Genomic DNA, 16954 nt, shown 5'->3' with positions numbered 1-16954 from the left:
AATGGGGTCCTAGTAGAGTCAGTTCATCCTTGGATTTCGTTATTTTGTCAGTTTCATTGATGATTATTCAAGATGTACTTGGCTTTTCTTAATGAAAGATCGTTCTGAGTTATTTTCTATATTCCAGAGTTTCTAAGCTGAAATCAAAAATCAATTTGGTGTTTCTATTCGCATTTTTCGCAGTGATAATGCCTTAGAATATTTATCTTCTCAAATTCAGCAGTTTATGACTTCTCAAGGAATTATTCATCAGTCATCTTGTCCTTATACCCCTCAGCAAAATGAGGTTGCTGAGAGAAAGAATAGGCACCTTATTGAGACTGCTCGCACACTTCTAATTGAATCTCGTGTTCCGTTATGTTTTTGGGGTGATGCAGTTCTCACAACTTGTTATTTGATTAATCGGATGCCTTCATCTCCCATCAAGAATCAGATTCCGTATTCAGTATTGTTTCCCCAGTCACCCTTATACTCTCTTCCATCTCGTGTTTTTGGGAGCACGTGTTTTGTTCATAACTTAGCCCCTGGGAAAGATAAGTTAGCTCCTCGTTCTCTCAAGTGTGTCTTCCTTGGTTATTCTCGTGTTCAGAAGGGATATCGTTGTTATACTCCAGATCTACGTAGGTACCTTATGTCAGATGACGTCACATTTTTTGAGTCTAAACCTTTCTTTAACTCTGCTGACCACCATGATATATCTGAGGTCTTACTTTTACCGACTTTTGAGGAGTTTACTATAGCTCCTCCTCCACCTTCGACCACAGAGGTTTCATCCATACTAACCGTTGAGGATTCTATTGTTGTTCCCCTAGTTCCCCAGCCACAGGAACACCACTCTTGACTTATCATCGTCGTTTGCGTCCTCCATCAGGCCCAACTGGTTCTCGTCCTACACCTGACCCTGCTCCTGCTGCGGACCCTGCTCCTAGTACACCGATTGTACTTCGAAAATGTATACGGACCACACTTAACCCTAATCCTCATTATGTCGGTTTGAGCTATCATCGTCTGTCATCTCCCCATTTTGCTTTTATATCTTCTTTGTCCTCGATTTTCATCCCTAAGTCTACAGGTGAAGCGTTGTCTCATCCAGGATGGCGACAGGCTATGAGTGACAAGATGTCTGCTTTACATACAAGTGGTACTTGGGAGCTTGTTCCTCTTCTCTCAGGTAAATCTACTGTTGGTTGTCGTTGGGTTTATGCAGTCAAAGTTGGTCCCAATGGACAGATTGATCGACTTAAGGCCCGTCTTGTTGCCAAAGGATATACTCGTTAGAGAAAAGACACTTTCAGGAGAGATTGCTACAAAGTTTGTGAGTTCGAATGATCAACTTGCAGATATTTTTACCAAGTCTCTCACTGGTCCTTGTATTGGTTATATATGTAACAAGCTCGGTACATATGATTTGTATGCACCGGCTTTAAGGGGGAGTGTTAGTTTACAACATGTATATAGTGTAATATTGTCCCACATTGGTAGAGGAGTAGTATGTCCTTGTATAGTATAGCTATAAATAAGGACCTCTTGTATTGTTTATCTAATATTAATAATATATTTTTTTCCGTGCTTTCTCACAGTTAGTTAGGAAAGTGGTTAGTGCATAATGTTTTCTATATAACAGTGTACACTTGTATCAGTTAATGGTAATAAAAATATCTTCTCTCCTGTAACTTCTCTCTCTCTTTCTTTTTCTCTAATTGTTCTTGGCTACTGAGTGTGTGGGTTCGAGAGTTTGCATGTCGATGACAAGAACCACCATTGATGATCAGTTGATAGCTTAATCTAGCTTAATTAACACAATAACAATTACTAATTATCTACAGTACCGGAATATGATAATTTAGAAGACTGGTGTAAATATAAATATTATACGTTGATAGAATGGATCTTAAGAGTAAGACTTACCTCGGGAAAACATAGTTGGTAGAGCTTGTAAGCCAAGAACTTGGGGCCAAAAAATATAGATGTTAGTGGCTCTTCAGGGGAACCAAATTCTAAAAGCTGAGTATCCAACCAATTCTCTGTTGGTGTCCGTTCATCATACTTCACAAAAATACATTAGAATCAACATAACAAATGTGTTGTTTTTCTTTCTAACAAACATGTTGATTACATATGAATCGAATTGACACATCTTAATTGACACATCAAGCTTTTGCAATCCACATACATAGACCATAGTAACAGATCTAGACTAGATGAAGCGAGGCACTCTGTCCAACTAGGACCAACAACAACAACAACAACAACAACCCAGTGTAATCCCACAAGTGGGGTCTGGGGAGGGTAATATGTACGCAGACCTTACCTCTACCCCGAGGGGCAGAGAGGCTGTTTCCAGGAGACCCTCGGCTCAAAGAGGCAACAAGAGACACTATATTAGTACTATCAATAGACTCATAATAAAACAACATAAAGTACCATAAAATCCATAACATAACATAAATACCATAAAAACAAAGTAACAACAATATAAGAGATATAGGAAATACGAGAAAGATGTAAGGTATTAATACACAGGAGATAAAGCCCATCATCAGTAGTTGATCAATAGCATCCTAAGACTACTTCCTAACTGGCTAGTCTCACTCTAGTGCGCTGTAACAAAGACATCACAATTTCCCTAACCTACCACCTTAATGCTCGATCTCCACAATTCCCTGTTTAGGGCCGTGTCCTCAGTAACCCTAAGTCGCGTCATATCCTGCCTGATCACCTCTCCCCAATACTTCTTAGGTCTCCCCCTACCTCTCCTCGTACCCACCACTGCCAGTCGTTCACACCTTCTCACCGGTGCATCAGTGTTCCTCCTCTGAATGTGCCCGAACCATCTGAGTCTTGCTTCCCGCATCTTGTCCTCCATGGGGGCCACACCCACCTTCTCTCGAATATCTTCATTTCTAATCTTATCCTTCCTTGTATGCCCGCACATCCCCCTCAACATCCTCATCTCTGCAACTTTCATCCTCTGGATGTGTGAGATCTTCACCGGCCAACACTCGGTCCCATACAACATAGCAGGCCTAACCACTGCCCTATAAAATTTACCTTTCAGTAACAGTGGCACTTTCTTGTCACACAGGACTCCCGTCGCTAACCTCCATTTCATCCACCCCACCCCTATACGGTGTGTGACATCCTCGTCGATCTCCCCGGACCCCTGAATAAACGACCCCAGGTACTTGAAACTACCCCTCTTAGGGATGACTTGAGAATCAAGCCTCACTTCCACTCCCGCTTCCGTCGGCTCTGCCCCAAATTTGCACTCAAGGTATTCCGTCTTCGTCCTGCTCAACCTGAAACCTTTGGACTCAAGGGTGTGTCTCCAAACCTCTAACCTCTCGCTGACGCCGCGTCGTGTCTCGTCGATTAGAACTATGTCATCAGCAAATAGCATGCACCATGGCACCTCCCCCTGAATATGATGTGTTATAGCATCCATCACCAGGGCAAATAGGAAAGGGCTGAACGCAGACCCTTGATGCAATCCTGTAATAATCGGAAAATAATCTGAATCGCCTCCTGCTGTCCTAACCCGAGTCTTAGCTCCATCATACATGTCCTTAATCGCCCTAATGTAGGCAATCGGGACCCCTTTAGCCTCTAAGCATCTCCATAAGACCTCCCTAGGAACCTTGTCGTACGCTTTCTCTAGATCGATAAACACCATGTGGAGATCCTTCTTCTTATCCCTGTATTGTTCCATCGTCCTCCTAATAAGGTGGATAGCTTCTGTGGTAGATCGCCCCGGCATGAACCCGAACTGGTTGTCTGAAATAGACACCGTCCTTCGCACTCTCATTTCTACCACTCTCTCCCAGACTTTCATGGTATGACTTAGTAATTTAATACCCCTATAGTTGTTACAGATCTGGATATCGCCTTTGTTCTTATACAACGGGACCATAGTACTCCACCTCCACTCTTCGGGCATCCTATTAGTCTTGGATATCACATTAAGCAACTTAATAAGCCATTCCACGCCTGCTCTACCCACACACCTCCAAAGCTCAACCGGAATTTCATCTGGTCCGGTAGCTCTGCCCCTTCTCATCTTACGCATTGCCTCCATGACCTCATCGACCTCAATGTCCCGATAATCACTTAGTTCATGGGGGCTGTCGGCGTTCCTCAATTCACCTAGTACAATATCCTGATCCCCTTCCTCATTTAGAAGCTTATGAAAGTAGGTCTGCCATCTCCTCTTTATCTGGTCATCCCCCAACAAAACTTTGCCGTCCTCATCTTTTATGCACCTCACTTGGTCCAAATCCCGAGCCGTCCTCTCTCTCACCTTAGCGAGTCGGAGTAACTTCTTCTCCCCGCCTTTGTTCCCTAGTTCCTCATACAAACGAGCAAAAGCTGCCGTCTTTGCCTCCGTCACTGCCATCTTTGCCTCCTTCCTAGCTACCTTATATCTTGCAATGTTCGCTCTCTTCTCCTCCTCTCCAGTGCTCCCCACTAACCGCAGGTAAGCCACCTTCTTCGCTTCCACTTTACCTTGTACAACTGCATTCCACCACCAGTCTCCTTTGTGACCACAAGTGCGGCCTGAAGATACCCCTAACACCTCTCTTGCCGCCTTCCTTATATAGTCCGCCGTCGTCGACCACATAGTGTTTGCGTCCCCACTACTTCTCCAAGCTCCCATTGCCGACAACCTTCCTTCCAACTCCTGGGCTTTAACCTTAGTCAAGGCGCCCCACCTAATCCTCGGGCAGCCTCGTACTGACCTCTGTTTCCTTCTTATCATAATACTAACGTCCATCACCAAGAGCCTATGTTGCGTTGCAAGGGTCTCACCTGGGATAACTTTGCAATCCTCGCACAACCTTCTGTCGCATCTCCTTAGGAGGAGATAGTCAATTTGAGTCTTCGCCACCGAACTTTGGTAAGTAACCAAATGCTCCTCTCGCTTCGGAAAACTCGAGTTTGCAATCACTAGATCGAATGCCTTGGCAAAATCCAGCAGTGATATGCCCCCTCCGTTTCGTTCCCCGAAACCAAAGCCGCCATGCACCTCAGTATAACCACCTGCCGACGACCCAATATGACCATTGAAATCCCCTCCTATGAATAACCTCTCGGAAGGCGGAATACTACGAACAATGTCATCTAACCCTTCCCAAAAACGCCTTTTAATCTCCTCATCACAACCTACTTGCGGTGCGTACGCGCTAACGACGTTTAAAGGACACTCACCCACCACCAATTTAATAGTCATTAGTCTATCATTCACACGCCTGACCTCTACCACCGACTCCCTAAGATGGCTATCTACTAGGATACCCACTCCATTCTTACCCCTCACGACTCCGGAGTACCACAACTTATACCCATCCGCGTTTCTCGCCCTCGATCCGACCCACCTAGGACCATCTGTCCATCTGTCCAACTAGGACCACATAATAAATAAAACTCGTTTACGAATAATAAACATCCTCATGTAAATGGAATAAAAATATCCAAGTATATATTTTCCTGATCCAAAACATAGGAGGAGTTGTGAACAGAATGAGGCATTAAAGTAGTCAAGAAAACAGCAACATAGATCTTCCGTGGATACTTTTCCATAGCAAGTCCAAGATTCATACCACCAAGACTATGCCCAACTAATATAACCTTCTCCTCTTGTGGAAGTTGGGTTTCCATAAACTCTATCAATGGTAAATTATAGTCATGAAGCGTGCGAAGCTCGTCTATTTTTCTCAAATCAATGCCAGAAGCTGCTAGATCAAGGGTTGTAACCTTGTCGCCCGTAACTTCTAGTAGAGGCTTTAGTTTGTACTAGCTCTAACCTCCATGGCATGCACCATCTGAGGCAGGATTTCTGCTAAGGGGCTGGTGGGAACTAAACCAATAACCTCACAAAGGTTTTGAACCTTCTTGACCACTAAGCTATGCTTTTGGGCTATGTCTAGAGGATTCAAAACATAATATATAGAGGTAAAAAAAATAATATTTTGCTTTATATATATATATATATATATTATATATTTTTGGCGAAAGGGGCCCCGTGGCACCAAGTAGCAAAACAAAGTGCTTTCCTAATTGCTTCTTGATAACCTCCACTTTTAGGCCTTGTAAGTTTCTTTTCTTTGGTTAATATAAGTCTTAATATATTGAACTTAAAAGATGGATCGCCTTTGGTACTTTAATAGATTTTGTAAAATAAATGGCATTACTTTAACCATAACAACAACTACATTATACAAGTCCAGTTGATACCTACCTATAAAGTCAAATTAAAATAAAAAAATATCAATAACGACGACTTTCTAGATTTATGGATTCAGTCAGCTAATGGTCTGACGCTGAGAAAGATAATTTTATAATTGTTTTGATTGTTTAGTATGATTACCCAAAGAAAACCATCAAGCTGACTAAGTATTAACATAACACACCTCATACTATGTACATTAATTTGCGGAACAAAGTTGTAAAATTACATTCTCGATAGATCTCGAAGGGATGAAAGCATCAAAAAACTGAGACGACTAAGAGTTACACTGGAAATCGAATAAACAAACTTGTCAAATTGAATTTTACAAATCTCTATTGTGGTAAATATGTGTATCCACAATGTACTTCAGGTCTTCTTTTTTCCTATGCTTTCTTCAACTTGGTAGCTTAGCGAGCGGGGCAATTGTGCTTCGCATCATATAGTTAAGAAATACCATAAAATCCGAATGAACAAAATGTCAAGTTGAATTGTTACAAGTCTTTGTTGTGGTCAATATTTATATCCACGATATGTATTCATGTCTTCTATTTTTTCCCTATAATTTCTTGAACTTGGTAGGTTAGCAGTAGTGGCATTTGTAGTTCCCATTGTGAATTACCAATGGCCCTCTTTACCAGATTCTCTAACAAAGGACGGTGAGACGTTGGTTTCAAGATATGCTCCTAGATTATTGCATTGGTGATTGATGCAAAAATCATCACTCTCTTCCTCTGCTGATAATTCAAATCCTACATGCTTCACTGCCAAGGACTTAGAGCTTTTAAAGAACGAACCTGGATTTCAATTTCTTACCTCCGTAAGGTCAATTCGACTTCACCACTGCTGCAATATTCTCTTTTCATGCTAACAAGCTGATATGTCATATTATTTTGACAGGAAAAGCTACAGAGCAGAAGTGTTTTCAACAACCTCTGTAGTGACTTCCTTGTGGCTTTTAGTAAATGGGAATTTAATCCTTTGGCGCTTAGCAATACTTTTCCTGAAAATGATCAAAATTTTGTTCACGTATGGCATGGTTGTGAAGACAAATTTATTAATTTGAAAGTACAAAGACATGTCTCGGAAAGGTTACCTTGGATTCAATATCATGAAGTTCCTGAGGACGGACATTTGTTGATCTATGAAACGGTAGCCTGTGAAGCCATCTTAATATCTCTTTTGCTTGGAGAGGGCACACTGCTCTATACACCTATTTTTTCTTAGCGAGTGTCACACCCATTTTCACCAAACTCCTTTGGGTCTGCTACAATTGATAGCAGATTCGTTCACCTTGGCACTGAAAGAAAAGAAAACTAAGAATTCAAATAAGAAGATAATACCAAGTTAAATCTATGATCAATGTAAAGCAAAGGATAGAAAGGGCAAGTCTTCTGTTATATGCGTATGCCCCTGTTCAGACATCATATGTTCTAGCTTTTGTTTCAACTGAAAAATAAACAAGAGGGGTAGGCAGTAGAAGAAAAAGGGTTTTAACAGAATTATTTCAAGTGGCTAGTTTCATTTGCTCGCTACCAGTTCAGACACAAGAGCGAGCACTCAGTAAAACCTCATGGTAAAATTACTATTATACAAGTTTTAAATCTGCCCAACAGACAGTATTCTGAGAAGAAATGTGAAAACCTAGTAAGGATGATGGAGGGGAGGGCCTTTTTTAAGCAGGAGACAAGTCTTTCGAACTAATCGGCATCAGTGAAAATCGGGTTAGATGGTTTTTACTCTATGAACACAGCAGGAGGTTCATCGGCAAGATCAGAATCGATGAAAACAATCTAAGATGGGTATGCGCTGCTTTGAAAGATGCTTCACGGGGAGAGGGGAACTTGTGCAGAAGATAGGGAAGGAAAATTGAGGCTTATATTTACAGAGTATATCAGAATTTCAACAGTTATGACAGATTTGTTCGTATTGAGGCATGGTTGGGTGACAGGAAATCATCGGTGATTATCCCAGAAATTATCGAAAACGGAGGTTGGTGCGACATTGCAGACAAAATCTTGAGATTTCTTTGGAGGCCAGAAAGACCGGCGTCAACTTGAGTTATCAAAGTCAGTCAAGATCTTATTTTGAAGCTGCTAGTCCCGAGCTCTAGCTTCAATGGAGATGAATGGTGCAGTAGCAGATCAGAACAAAATCAAAATTAGTGCAAAGGCTGAAGCAAATAGCTCTCATTTTCTTGCTAAATGTCTAGTTGGGAGATTTAATGACCCATTCAACATGTCTCCAAACCATGAAGTTGTTCAAAAATGGTTTACTAACAGATGGAAAGTGACAGCAGGCTTGAAGGTTACGCCAATTGCGCACAATCTCTTCCTCTTTGAGATGCCTTCTCGCCAAGAAGCAGTTAGAGTCAAGGCAGGTGATTGGTACTAGAATGGAAGAAGGTTGTCATTGGAGTGGTGGTTAGCAGTCACAGGATTGGCAATGGTAGAACCAAACTCCGAATGTAGATGTATAAAAGCTTTTGGAATTCCTCTCCATGCTTGGTTGGAAAGCTCTTTCAGAGTTATTGGTGAATTGTGTGGCGGCTTCGTTGACACCGACGAAAACACCAAGAAAAGGACTCACCTGCACTGGGCTAGGATTTGTGTCAACAAATCAATCGAATATATTCCTAGTAAACTTGAATTGAAAGTGGGAGAACTAAGCTATGAAATTTCTATAATTTCAGATGCTCACACTAAATTATGGGTTGCCAGGGATGGGGTGGATTGCAGCAACAAGGGTTTCATTGAAGAAGAAGGGTTTAGGTTTCGAGGTCTGCAGCTGTCAAATCAGTACATAGGCCACAGGCACAACACGTGACTTTAGCCTTTAATTCAAAATTGCCATATGTCAATGAGGTGGGGCCCTATAGTAGGTTTAATAATTCAGCCAAAGGGGCCAGTATTATTAAGGATGATGGGCCTAAAAAAATTATTATTAAGAAACCAGACAAAGGGGCATGCATTATTAATGAAGTTGGGCCTTCAAACACAAAGAAAACAGATCAGGCTTATTACAACACAGGCCTAAAAAGAATAAATAAGAAGTTACAGATCTGGAAGGCCAGAACCCAAGACCCATGATCTTGATCCCTTTTTTCATAGAACTCCATGCTCTGGAAATTAAGCGTATGATGTCTGATTCAGAAGGGAGTGTTTGCCCAAGCCTCTGTGATGCTGATGATGAAGGAAAATTGCCCCAGGATATAGAACTTCCTTCTATTCCTCCACAGATCAGGGAATTAGCACCAGTGTTTGGCTCAGAATCTGATTACTCTTCTCAATCTCACAGTAATACTCTCTCCCTTCCTTGGTACGGTGATAACTTTTTTAATCAACAAATTGTTCATACTCCTTCTGTTATATCTACTTCGAAATGGTCAAAGTTGGTTATGGTGAAGGCATGCAAAGCATTTGGGGTTAATGCAACTGGTTTTGAACACGAATTATTGAATATGATTCTAAGAATGGACTAGAGAAGACAATCTCAATTGCAACAAAGGGAGTCAGAAGGGGGTTGTTCAAAGACAAAAAAGAAGAAAGGGGTGACAAAATTGAAAATATTAGTTTCGAATTTAAGCCAAGGTAAAGGGGAAGGTAGATTAAGGGGCAGGATTCACAAAACTCATTTGGGATGAAACTAAAAATCCTTAGTTGGAACGTTAGGGGGTTGAATGAGAGTAAGAAGAGGGGGATCATCAAATCTTTGTTGATGAAGTGGAAGGCAGATATAGTATGTTTGCAGGAGACAAAAATTGAAGAGTGGTCACGACAATTAGTAGGTTTTTTATGGGGGAATAGATGGGCTAGTTGGGCAGATTTGTGAGCAAATAGCACAAGAGGTGGGGTCATCATTTTGTGGGACAGGAGGTTGTGGAAAAGCATTAACATTCAGCAAGGTATATACTCGGTTTCTGTCATTCTAGAAAGTCTCCAAGAACAATTCAGGTGGTGTTACACTGGGGTATATGGGGGACATTCAAATGCCGCAAGAAAGGATCTTTGACATGAATTGGCAGTAATAAGGGGTATTTGGGATGAGCATTAGATGATAGGGGGAGATTTTAATATTTGCAGATATGAGCATGAAAAATTCAACTGTCTTAGAAGGTCCAGAGCAATGAAATCTTTCTCTGATATTATATTGGAATTGGAACTGTTGAACTTACCCCTACAGGGAGCTCAATATACATGGTCTAGAGGTGAAGAACAACTTTAGGCTTCTAGAATTGATAGGTTCTTAATCTCATCTGAGTAGAATGACAGCTTCAAGGCAATAAAGCATGTGACTTTACCCAGAGTAGAGTCTGATCATAAGCCATTAATGCTTGAATGTGGGGATTGGGACTCTAATTCGTCTTATTTTAAATTTGAGAATATGTGATTGCTAGCAGAGGGATTCATGGACTCAGTTAAAGAATGGTGGTCTAGTTATCAGGTAGTAGGCAGTCCAGACTTCATCTTGACTCAAAAACTGAGGAACCTGAAGAAAGACATCTCATGCTGGAAGAGGGAGGTATTCGGAAAATTAGAAACTCAAAAAAGTAAGGCACTTAATGAACTAACTATAATGGAACAATCATGTGAAGGCAGAGTTCAAACACAAGCTGAGAAGGCTCAAATGATCAACATGCAATCACAAATTCAGCAGTTAGCAAAGATTGATGAGGTTTCATGGAGACAAAAATCAAGATGCTTATGGCTTAAGGATGGAAATAGAAATACAAAGTACTTCCGAAAGATGGCTAATGCTCATAGAAAAAACAACTTCATTGATAGGCTACATATGGGGGAAGTCATCATTGAAGATAAGGAGGAAATCAAAAGTGAAATCCTGAACTTCTACCAGCAGTTGTACACAGAGAATGAACCTTGGAGGCCATCAGCTAGACTAGCTACGATTTCAGAAGCTGAGAGAAACTGTTTGGAAAGGGAGTTTGAGGAACATTAGATTCTTTCAACTATTAGAAAATGTGCTCCAGGACCTGAGGTTTTACTATGGAATTCTTTCAACATGCTTGGGAGATTATCAAAAAGGAGGTTATTGATGCAATGAATCACTTTCACCACAGCTGCCACATGGTTAAATCTATTAATGCCTTTTTAATTGCTCTGATTCCTAAAAAGAAAGGCACAACCGAGCTCAAGGATTATAGACCAATCGGTCTTATAAGCAGTATTTATAAGATTGCTTCTAAACTTTTGGCTGAAAGGCTTAAAACAGTCATTGGGAAGTTGGTATCGGGGAGTCAGAACGCTTTTGTAAAAGGGAGACAAATTACAGATTTGCTCTCATTGCAAATGAGGCACTAGATTGGAGACTTAAGAGTAGAGAGCCAGGGTTGTTATTTAAACTGGACATTGAGAAAGCTTTTGACAAAGTGAGCTGGTCATACTTGCTCACAATTCTGAGGCACATGGGCTTTGGGGAAAGATGGATAAGATGGATCAAGTTCAACATCACTACTGTTACATATTCGATCTTAGTGAACATGAGTCTAGTGGGTTTCTTTTCTCCACAAATAGGTATCCGACAGGGTGACCCTATCTCACTGTTCCTCTTTATCTTGGCCATGAAATGGCTTAGTAAAATGCTGCAGAAAGCTAGTCAGTTACAGTGGATAAAGGCTTTTAAAATTGGGAGGAATGTTGGGACTCAAACTATTGTATCTCATCTGCTTTATGTAGATGATACACTGATTTTTTGTGGAGCTGAGAGGTCTCAAGTGATCCAGCTAAACCTAACTTTATTCATTTTTGAATCTATTTCAGGTTTGCACATGAACATGTCGAAGAGTACCATTTATCTTGTTAATGAAGTCCCAAATCTGGCTGAGTTGGCTGGTATTATGGGATGTAAAATTGGTTAATTTCCATCTACTTATCTTGGTTTACCTTTGGGAGCAAAATTTAGATCCAATGAAATTTGGAATGGGATCATAGAAAGTTTTGAGAAGAAACTTGCATCATGGCTAATGCAATATCTTTCATTTGGGGGCAGATTAACACTTATCAACAGTGTATTAGACATCATACCAACTTACTACATGGCTTTATTTCCCATCCCAACAAAGGTTTTGAAGCAACTTTATAAGCTAAGAAGAAACTTTCTCTGGAGAAGCAATAATGAACGACATAAATTCCACTTGGTCAAGTGGAAAAAGGTTACCCAACCAAAAACTCAAGGGGGGTTGGGAATCAAAGATCTAGCAGCACACAATAAAAGCATGATGATGAAGTGGTTGTGAAGATACAATATAGAGGATTTTGGGTTCTGGAAAGTTGTCATCAAAGCCAAGCATGGAGAGCTGAATCACTAGTGTTCAAAAGTCTCAAGTGCTCCATACGGTGTGGGATTATGGAAAGGCATCAGCAAATTATGGAGTACTTTTGCTCAGAACATCCACTTTGAAGTTGGGAATGGTACCTACATCAGATTCTGGAAGGATAAATGGCTTGGAAACTCTACCCTCCAAGTTGCATTCCCTAACTTGTTCACCATAGCCCAAGATCCTAATGCGGTTATTGCTGCATACAAGGAAGGGGTCAATTGGGACTTGAAGTTCAGAAGGGACATGCATGATTGGGAAATAAACGAGCTGCTAGACTTTTATGCAAGACTACAACAAAGCAATGTTAACTCCCGAGGTGTGGATAGACTTAAATGGGGGAATCATGGTGGAGGCATCTACCTAGTCAAGGTGGGATATCAACAGATGTGTTCTAGTAATCCCATGATAGATAACTGGCCCTCGAAACTTATTTGGAGAACCAAGCTACCACCAAAAATTATCTGTTACATCTTGGACAACATTATATGAGGCATGCCTCACACAAGATAACCTGATGAAAAGGAACTTTCAGTTACCTAACAGATGCTACATGTGTCAAAATAAAACTGAAAGTACCTGCCACTTGCTCCTACACTGTGAGGTGGCTTCAGACTTATGGTACATGTTTTTTGACTTTTTGGTCTCAAATGGGTCATTCCTTACAAAGTCAAGGACGCTTATAAGAGCTGGAGTTTATGGAGAGTTGATAAAGCCATCAGAAAAATTTGGTCAATGGTCCCTGCTTGTATTTTTTGGTGCATTTGGACAGAGAGAAACAAGAGATGTTTTGATGGAAACTCAACTCCTATAGGTTCTTTAAAGGCCATGTGTATTGCCAATTTGTTCTGTTGGTCTAGACTGTACCCTATCAACAATATTGATCATCTTTTGGATTTCATTAGTTCCTTAGCTCTGATTTAGCCAATTATATATAGGAGCCGGAATATTTTTTGTAAGCTCAAATGCCAAATCATGTACTTCTTGCATCTTTTTGATACCATCTATTGAAATCACTTACTTTATCAAAGAAAAAAAGTCTTCTGTTATTGCGTTTCAAAAGGTCAACAAAGCAATAATCAAGAGCATTTTGATCAATCAAGTAGGATAGAAACTTAACTCTAGTGGCAGATGTAGAGATATAGAAAGGTACTGCATGTTTGAAAGATTTTGACTAAGCATTGATGGGTTTAAGCCTGCTATTTTGACTAAACATTAATGGGTTTTAACCTGCTATAAGATGTCTATCCAAAACTTTTGATGGATAATAATGTTTTGAGACATCTGAAAGTTCAGTCATAAACTAAAGTGGCAATGGAAGCAAAATAAACACAAATGTATGTCATAGTGATGTGAGGTTATCATGAGAAGGGCTAGTGGGCCACTTACGTGCTATTGAGAAGTGCAAAAACTTTATATTTTATTTTTAAGCATATTGTAATATTGTACACATCCAACCAACTAACACTAATCCTAACTCTTAACTCAAAGTAAGAAGCTTATCCCATACCTTCAATTTTCAGCACCTAGCCTAAAGGATTTTTTTTGGTTCCGTCATGACCTCAGTTTCCCTCCGTAGGATGTCGTGATGACACCTAATCTCTAAGACTAGGTAAGCCTAACAATTTACGGAATAATTGAATATAAAACTGAACTCAAATCTCAACATATGAAATATAAACAAGAACTGCAATTTAAATAATTACAACTCCCAAAACCCGATAGAAATAAGTCACAAGCTTCTAAGAGAAAATACTAAATGTCTCTATACATCAGAGTCTAAATAGAATAAGGAAATCAACATAATAAGGATAGAGGGGGGACTCCGAGTTCTGGAGACGTTGGCAGATGTACCTTGAAGTCTCCACGTACAAGCTATCTCACTAGTAACTGGCCTGGTAGAATGAACCTGGATTGCACAAAAAGATGTGCAAAAGAGTAGCATGAGTACACCACAACGGTACCCAATAAGTGCCAAGCCTAACCTCGGTAGAGTAGTGACGAGGTCAGGTCGGGGCCCTACTGGAATAAAAGGAAATGAGGCAGAAAATATAATAATACAATGAAATGATTGAGAAATGAACAACGAGAAATTACATAAAGGTAACAGCACAACAAATAGAGGTAAACAACAAGGGCGCTCCCGAGGTACTGCCTCGTAGTCCCAAACATAAATACACAACAGGGGGATCTCTCAAGGTACCGCCTCGTAGTCCCAAAAGTAAATATGCAACAGAGGATCTTTCGAGGTACCGCCTCGTAGTCCAAAAAGTAAATATGCAATAGGGATCTCTCGAGGTACTGCCTCGTAGTCCCAAAAGTAAATACACGACAATGGGAGCTCCCAAAGTACCGCCTTGTAGTCCCAAAAGTAAACACATAACTCATAACCTATGGAACAACAACTTTACAACAAGGAATCATACAGTTAAAGATTGAATACAAGATCACGGAGGCAAGTAATTCAACTAAGCATGTTGCACAAATTTCAAGTAAAAGTTAAGATACGTAAACATACGATACTAGGCTAAACATGACAGCTACACATGCTAAGGTAACTCAGTTAAGGAATTTAAAAGAAGACTACTCAGCAAGAACCGAAATTTTCATATTTAGCCTATGTACGCACTCATCACCTCGCGTACATGACGCTCACGTATCACAAATTATTACAACAATACCAAATCCTAGGGGAATTTTCCCCACACCAGGTTAGACAAGCCACTTACCTCAAATCTCGCTCAATCAGTCGATAAGAATGCCTTTCCCTCGACTTTTCTACTCCGATCGGCTCGAATCTAGCCAAAATAATTACATATACTATAAATATAACTACAAGAAACTAATTTAATTAATGAAACTACGACTTTAGCAAAGAATTGAAACTTGGCCCAAAAGGTCGACCCGGACTCACGTCTCGGAATTGGGTAAAAGTTATAAAATACGAACACCCATTCGACCACGAGTCCAACCATACCAAAATTACTCAAATCCGATATAAAATTCTCAATCAAAATCTCAAAATTTGGCCTAAGGATTTTCCCACCTTTTTCACAAATTTCTCAACCCAAATCCTTAATTAAATGAAGAATAAATGATATCTTAGTGGAAATAAATCAAAAATATGTCAAGAATCCTTATCCTGTTTTCTCTGAAAAACCCTCGAAATTTCGCCTCAATCCGATCTCTCTAGGTTCAAAAATGTAGAATGAAATTAAACCCTCGGAATTGGCCCTTTTCTACCCATTGAAATCGCTTCTACGGCCACATTAGCCGCTTCTGCAGCACCGCATTTGCGGCCCGTCTTTCGCATCTACGGAGGCCACTAAGCCGCTCAACTGCTTCTGCGATCAAGTCCTCGCTTCCGCGGGCGTGCATCTGCGCAAATGAACCCGCTTCTGCGGACCAGCCTCATCACCCCTGCTTCTGTTTCTGCGACCCTCCAAGCGCAGGTGCGAGTCCGTACCTGCGGAATTCCTTCGCATCTGCGCAACACAGCCCCCAGTCCATTCCCTCGCATCTGCGCAACATAGCCCGAACCTGCGATCAAAGCTCCGCATGTGCGGTTACACCAGCAGAGCCTAGTTTTCATCAATCTCACAACTTCAACTTTTCATCTGTTAACCATCCGGAATCAACCCGAGGTCCCCGGGACCTCAACCAAATATACCAACCATTCCTAAAACATCATACGGACTTAGTCGAGCCTTTAAATCATATCAAACGATGCTAAAACACGAATCACGCATCGATTCAAGCCTAATGAACTTTAAAACTTCAAACTGTTACGTCCGACGCCGAAACCTATCAAATCAAGTCCGATTGACCTCCAATTTTGCACACAAGTCATAATTGACATTTCAGACCTACTCCAACTTCCGGAATCGGAATCCGACCCTGATATCAAAAAGTCCACTCCCGGACAAACTTTCCAAAAATCATCCAATTTTTCAACTTTCGCCAATTGACGCTAAAATGGCCTACGGACCTCCAATTCCACATCAGAACACATTCCTAAGACCAAAATTACCCTACGGAGCTATTGGAACCGTCGAAACTCCATTCCGGAGCCGTCTTCATACAATTCAAGTTACGGTCAATTCCTAAAACTTAAACTCCCAATTTAGGGACTGTGTCCCATTCCACTCCTAAACCAAAAATAAATCTTCCCGGCAAGTCACGTAACCCAAAAAATAAAATAGAGAGAGCAATAATTAGAGGTTCGGGGCTAATACTCTCAAAACGACCGGTCAGGTCGTTACATGTTAAAACTAATGAGGCCCATTATCTATGTAATTGGAAGGTGGATTTATAAAATGCGTTGTTGAATAATTCATCCAATATATCCATGGAATTGAATGGTTATGTTGACATACAACCGCGCACATGAGGAAAAA

At 40.7% G+C, this 16954-nt stretch overlaps 1 protein-coding gene and 1 long non-coding RNA gene across 2 annotated transcripts; both read right to left on the bottom strand.

Moving 5' to 3' along the window:
• Window positions 1–1780: 1780 nt before the first annotated feature.
• Window positions 1781–6197, bottom strand: LOC142163824 (salicylic acid-binding protein 2-like). Its single transcript, XM_075220969.1, is given in 5 exon segments — window positions 1781–1789; window positions 1909–2048; window positions 5487–5819; window positions 6030–6099; window positions 6189–6197. Coding segments are annotated over 5 exon segments (561 nt in total).
• Window positions 6198–6393: 196 nt separating this feature from the next.
• LOC142164357 (uncharacterized) lies at window positions 6394–8119 on the bottom strand. Its single transcript, XR_012695135.1, has 2 exons — window positions 7320–8119; window positions 6394–7226 (listed from the first exon to the last, which is right to left on the bottom strand). It is a non-coding gene; the product is annotated as an uncharacterized LOC142164357 (long non-coding RNA).
• Window positions 8120–16954: the final 8835 nt, after the last annotated feature.

This window comes from Nicotiana tabacum, chromosome 9, assembly GCF_000715075.1.
Source record: "Nicotiana tabacum cultivar K326 chromosome 9, ASM71507v2, whole genome shotgun sequence".
Lineage (NCBI taxonomy): Eukaryota > Viridiplantae > Streptophyta > Magnoliopsida > Solanales > Solanaceae > Nicotiana > Nicotiana tabacum.
Note: the sequence above shows the minus strand (reverse complement) of the source record. Positions and strands in the feature narration are given on the sequence as shown.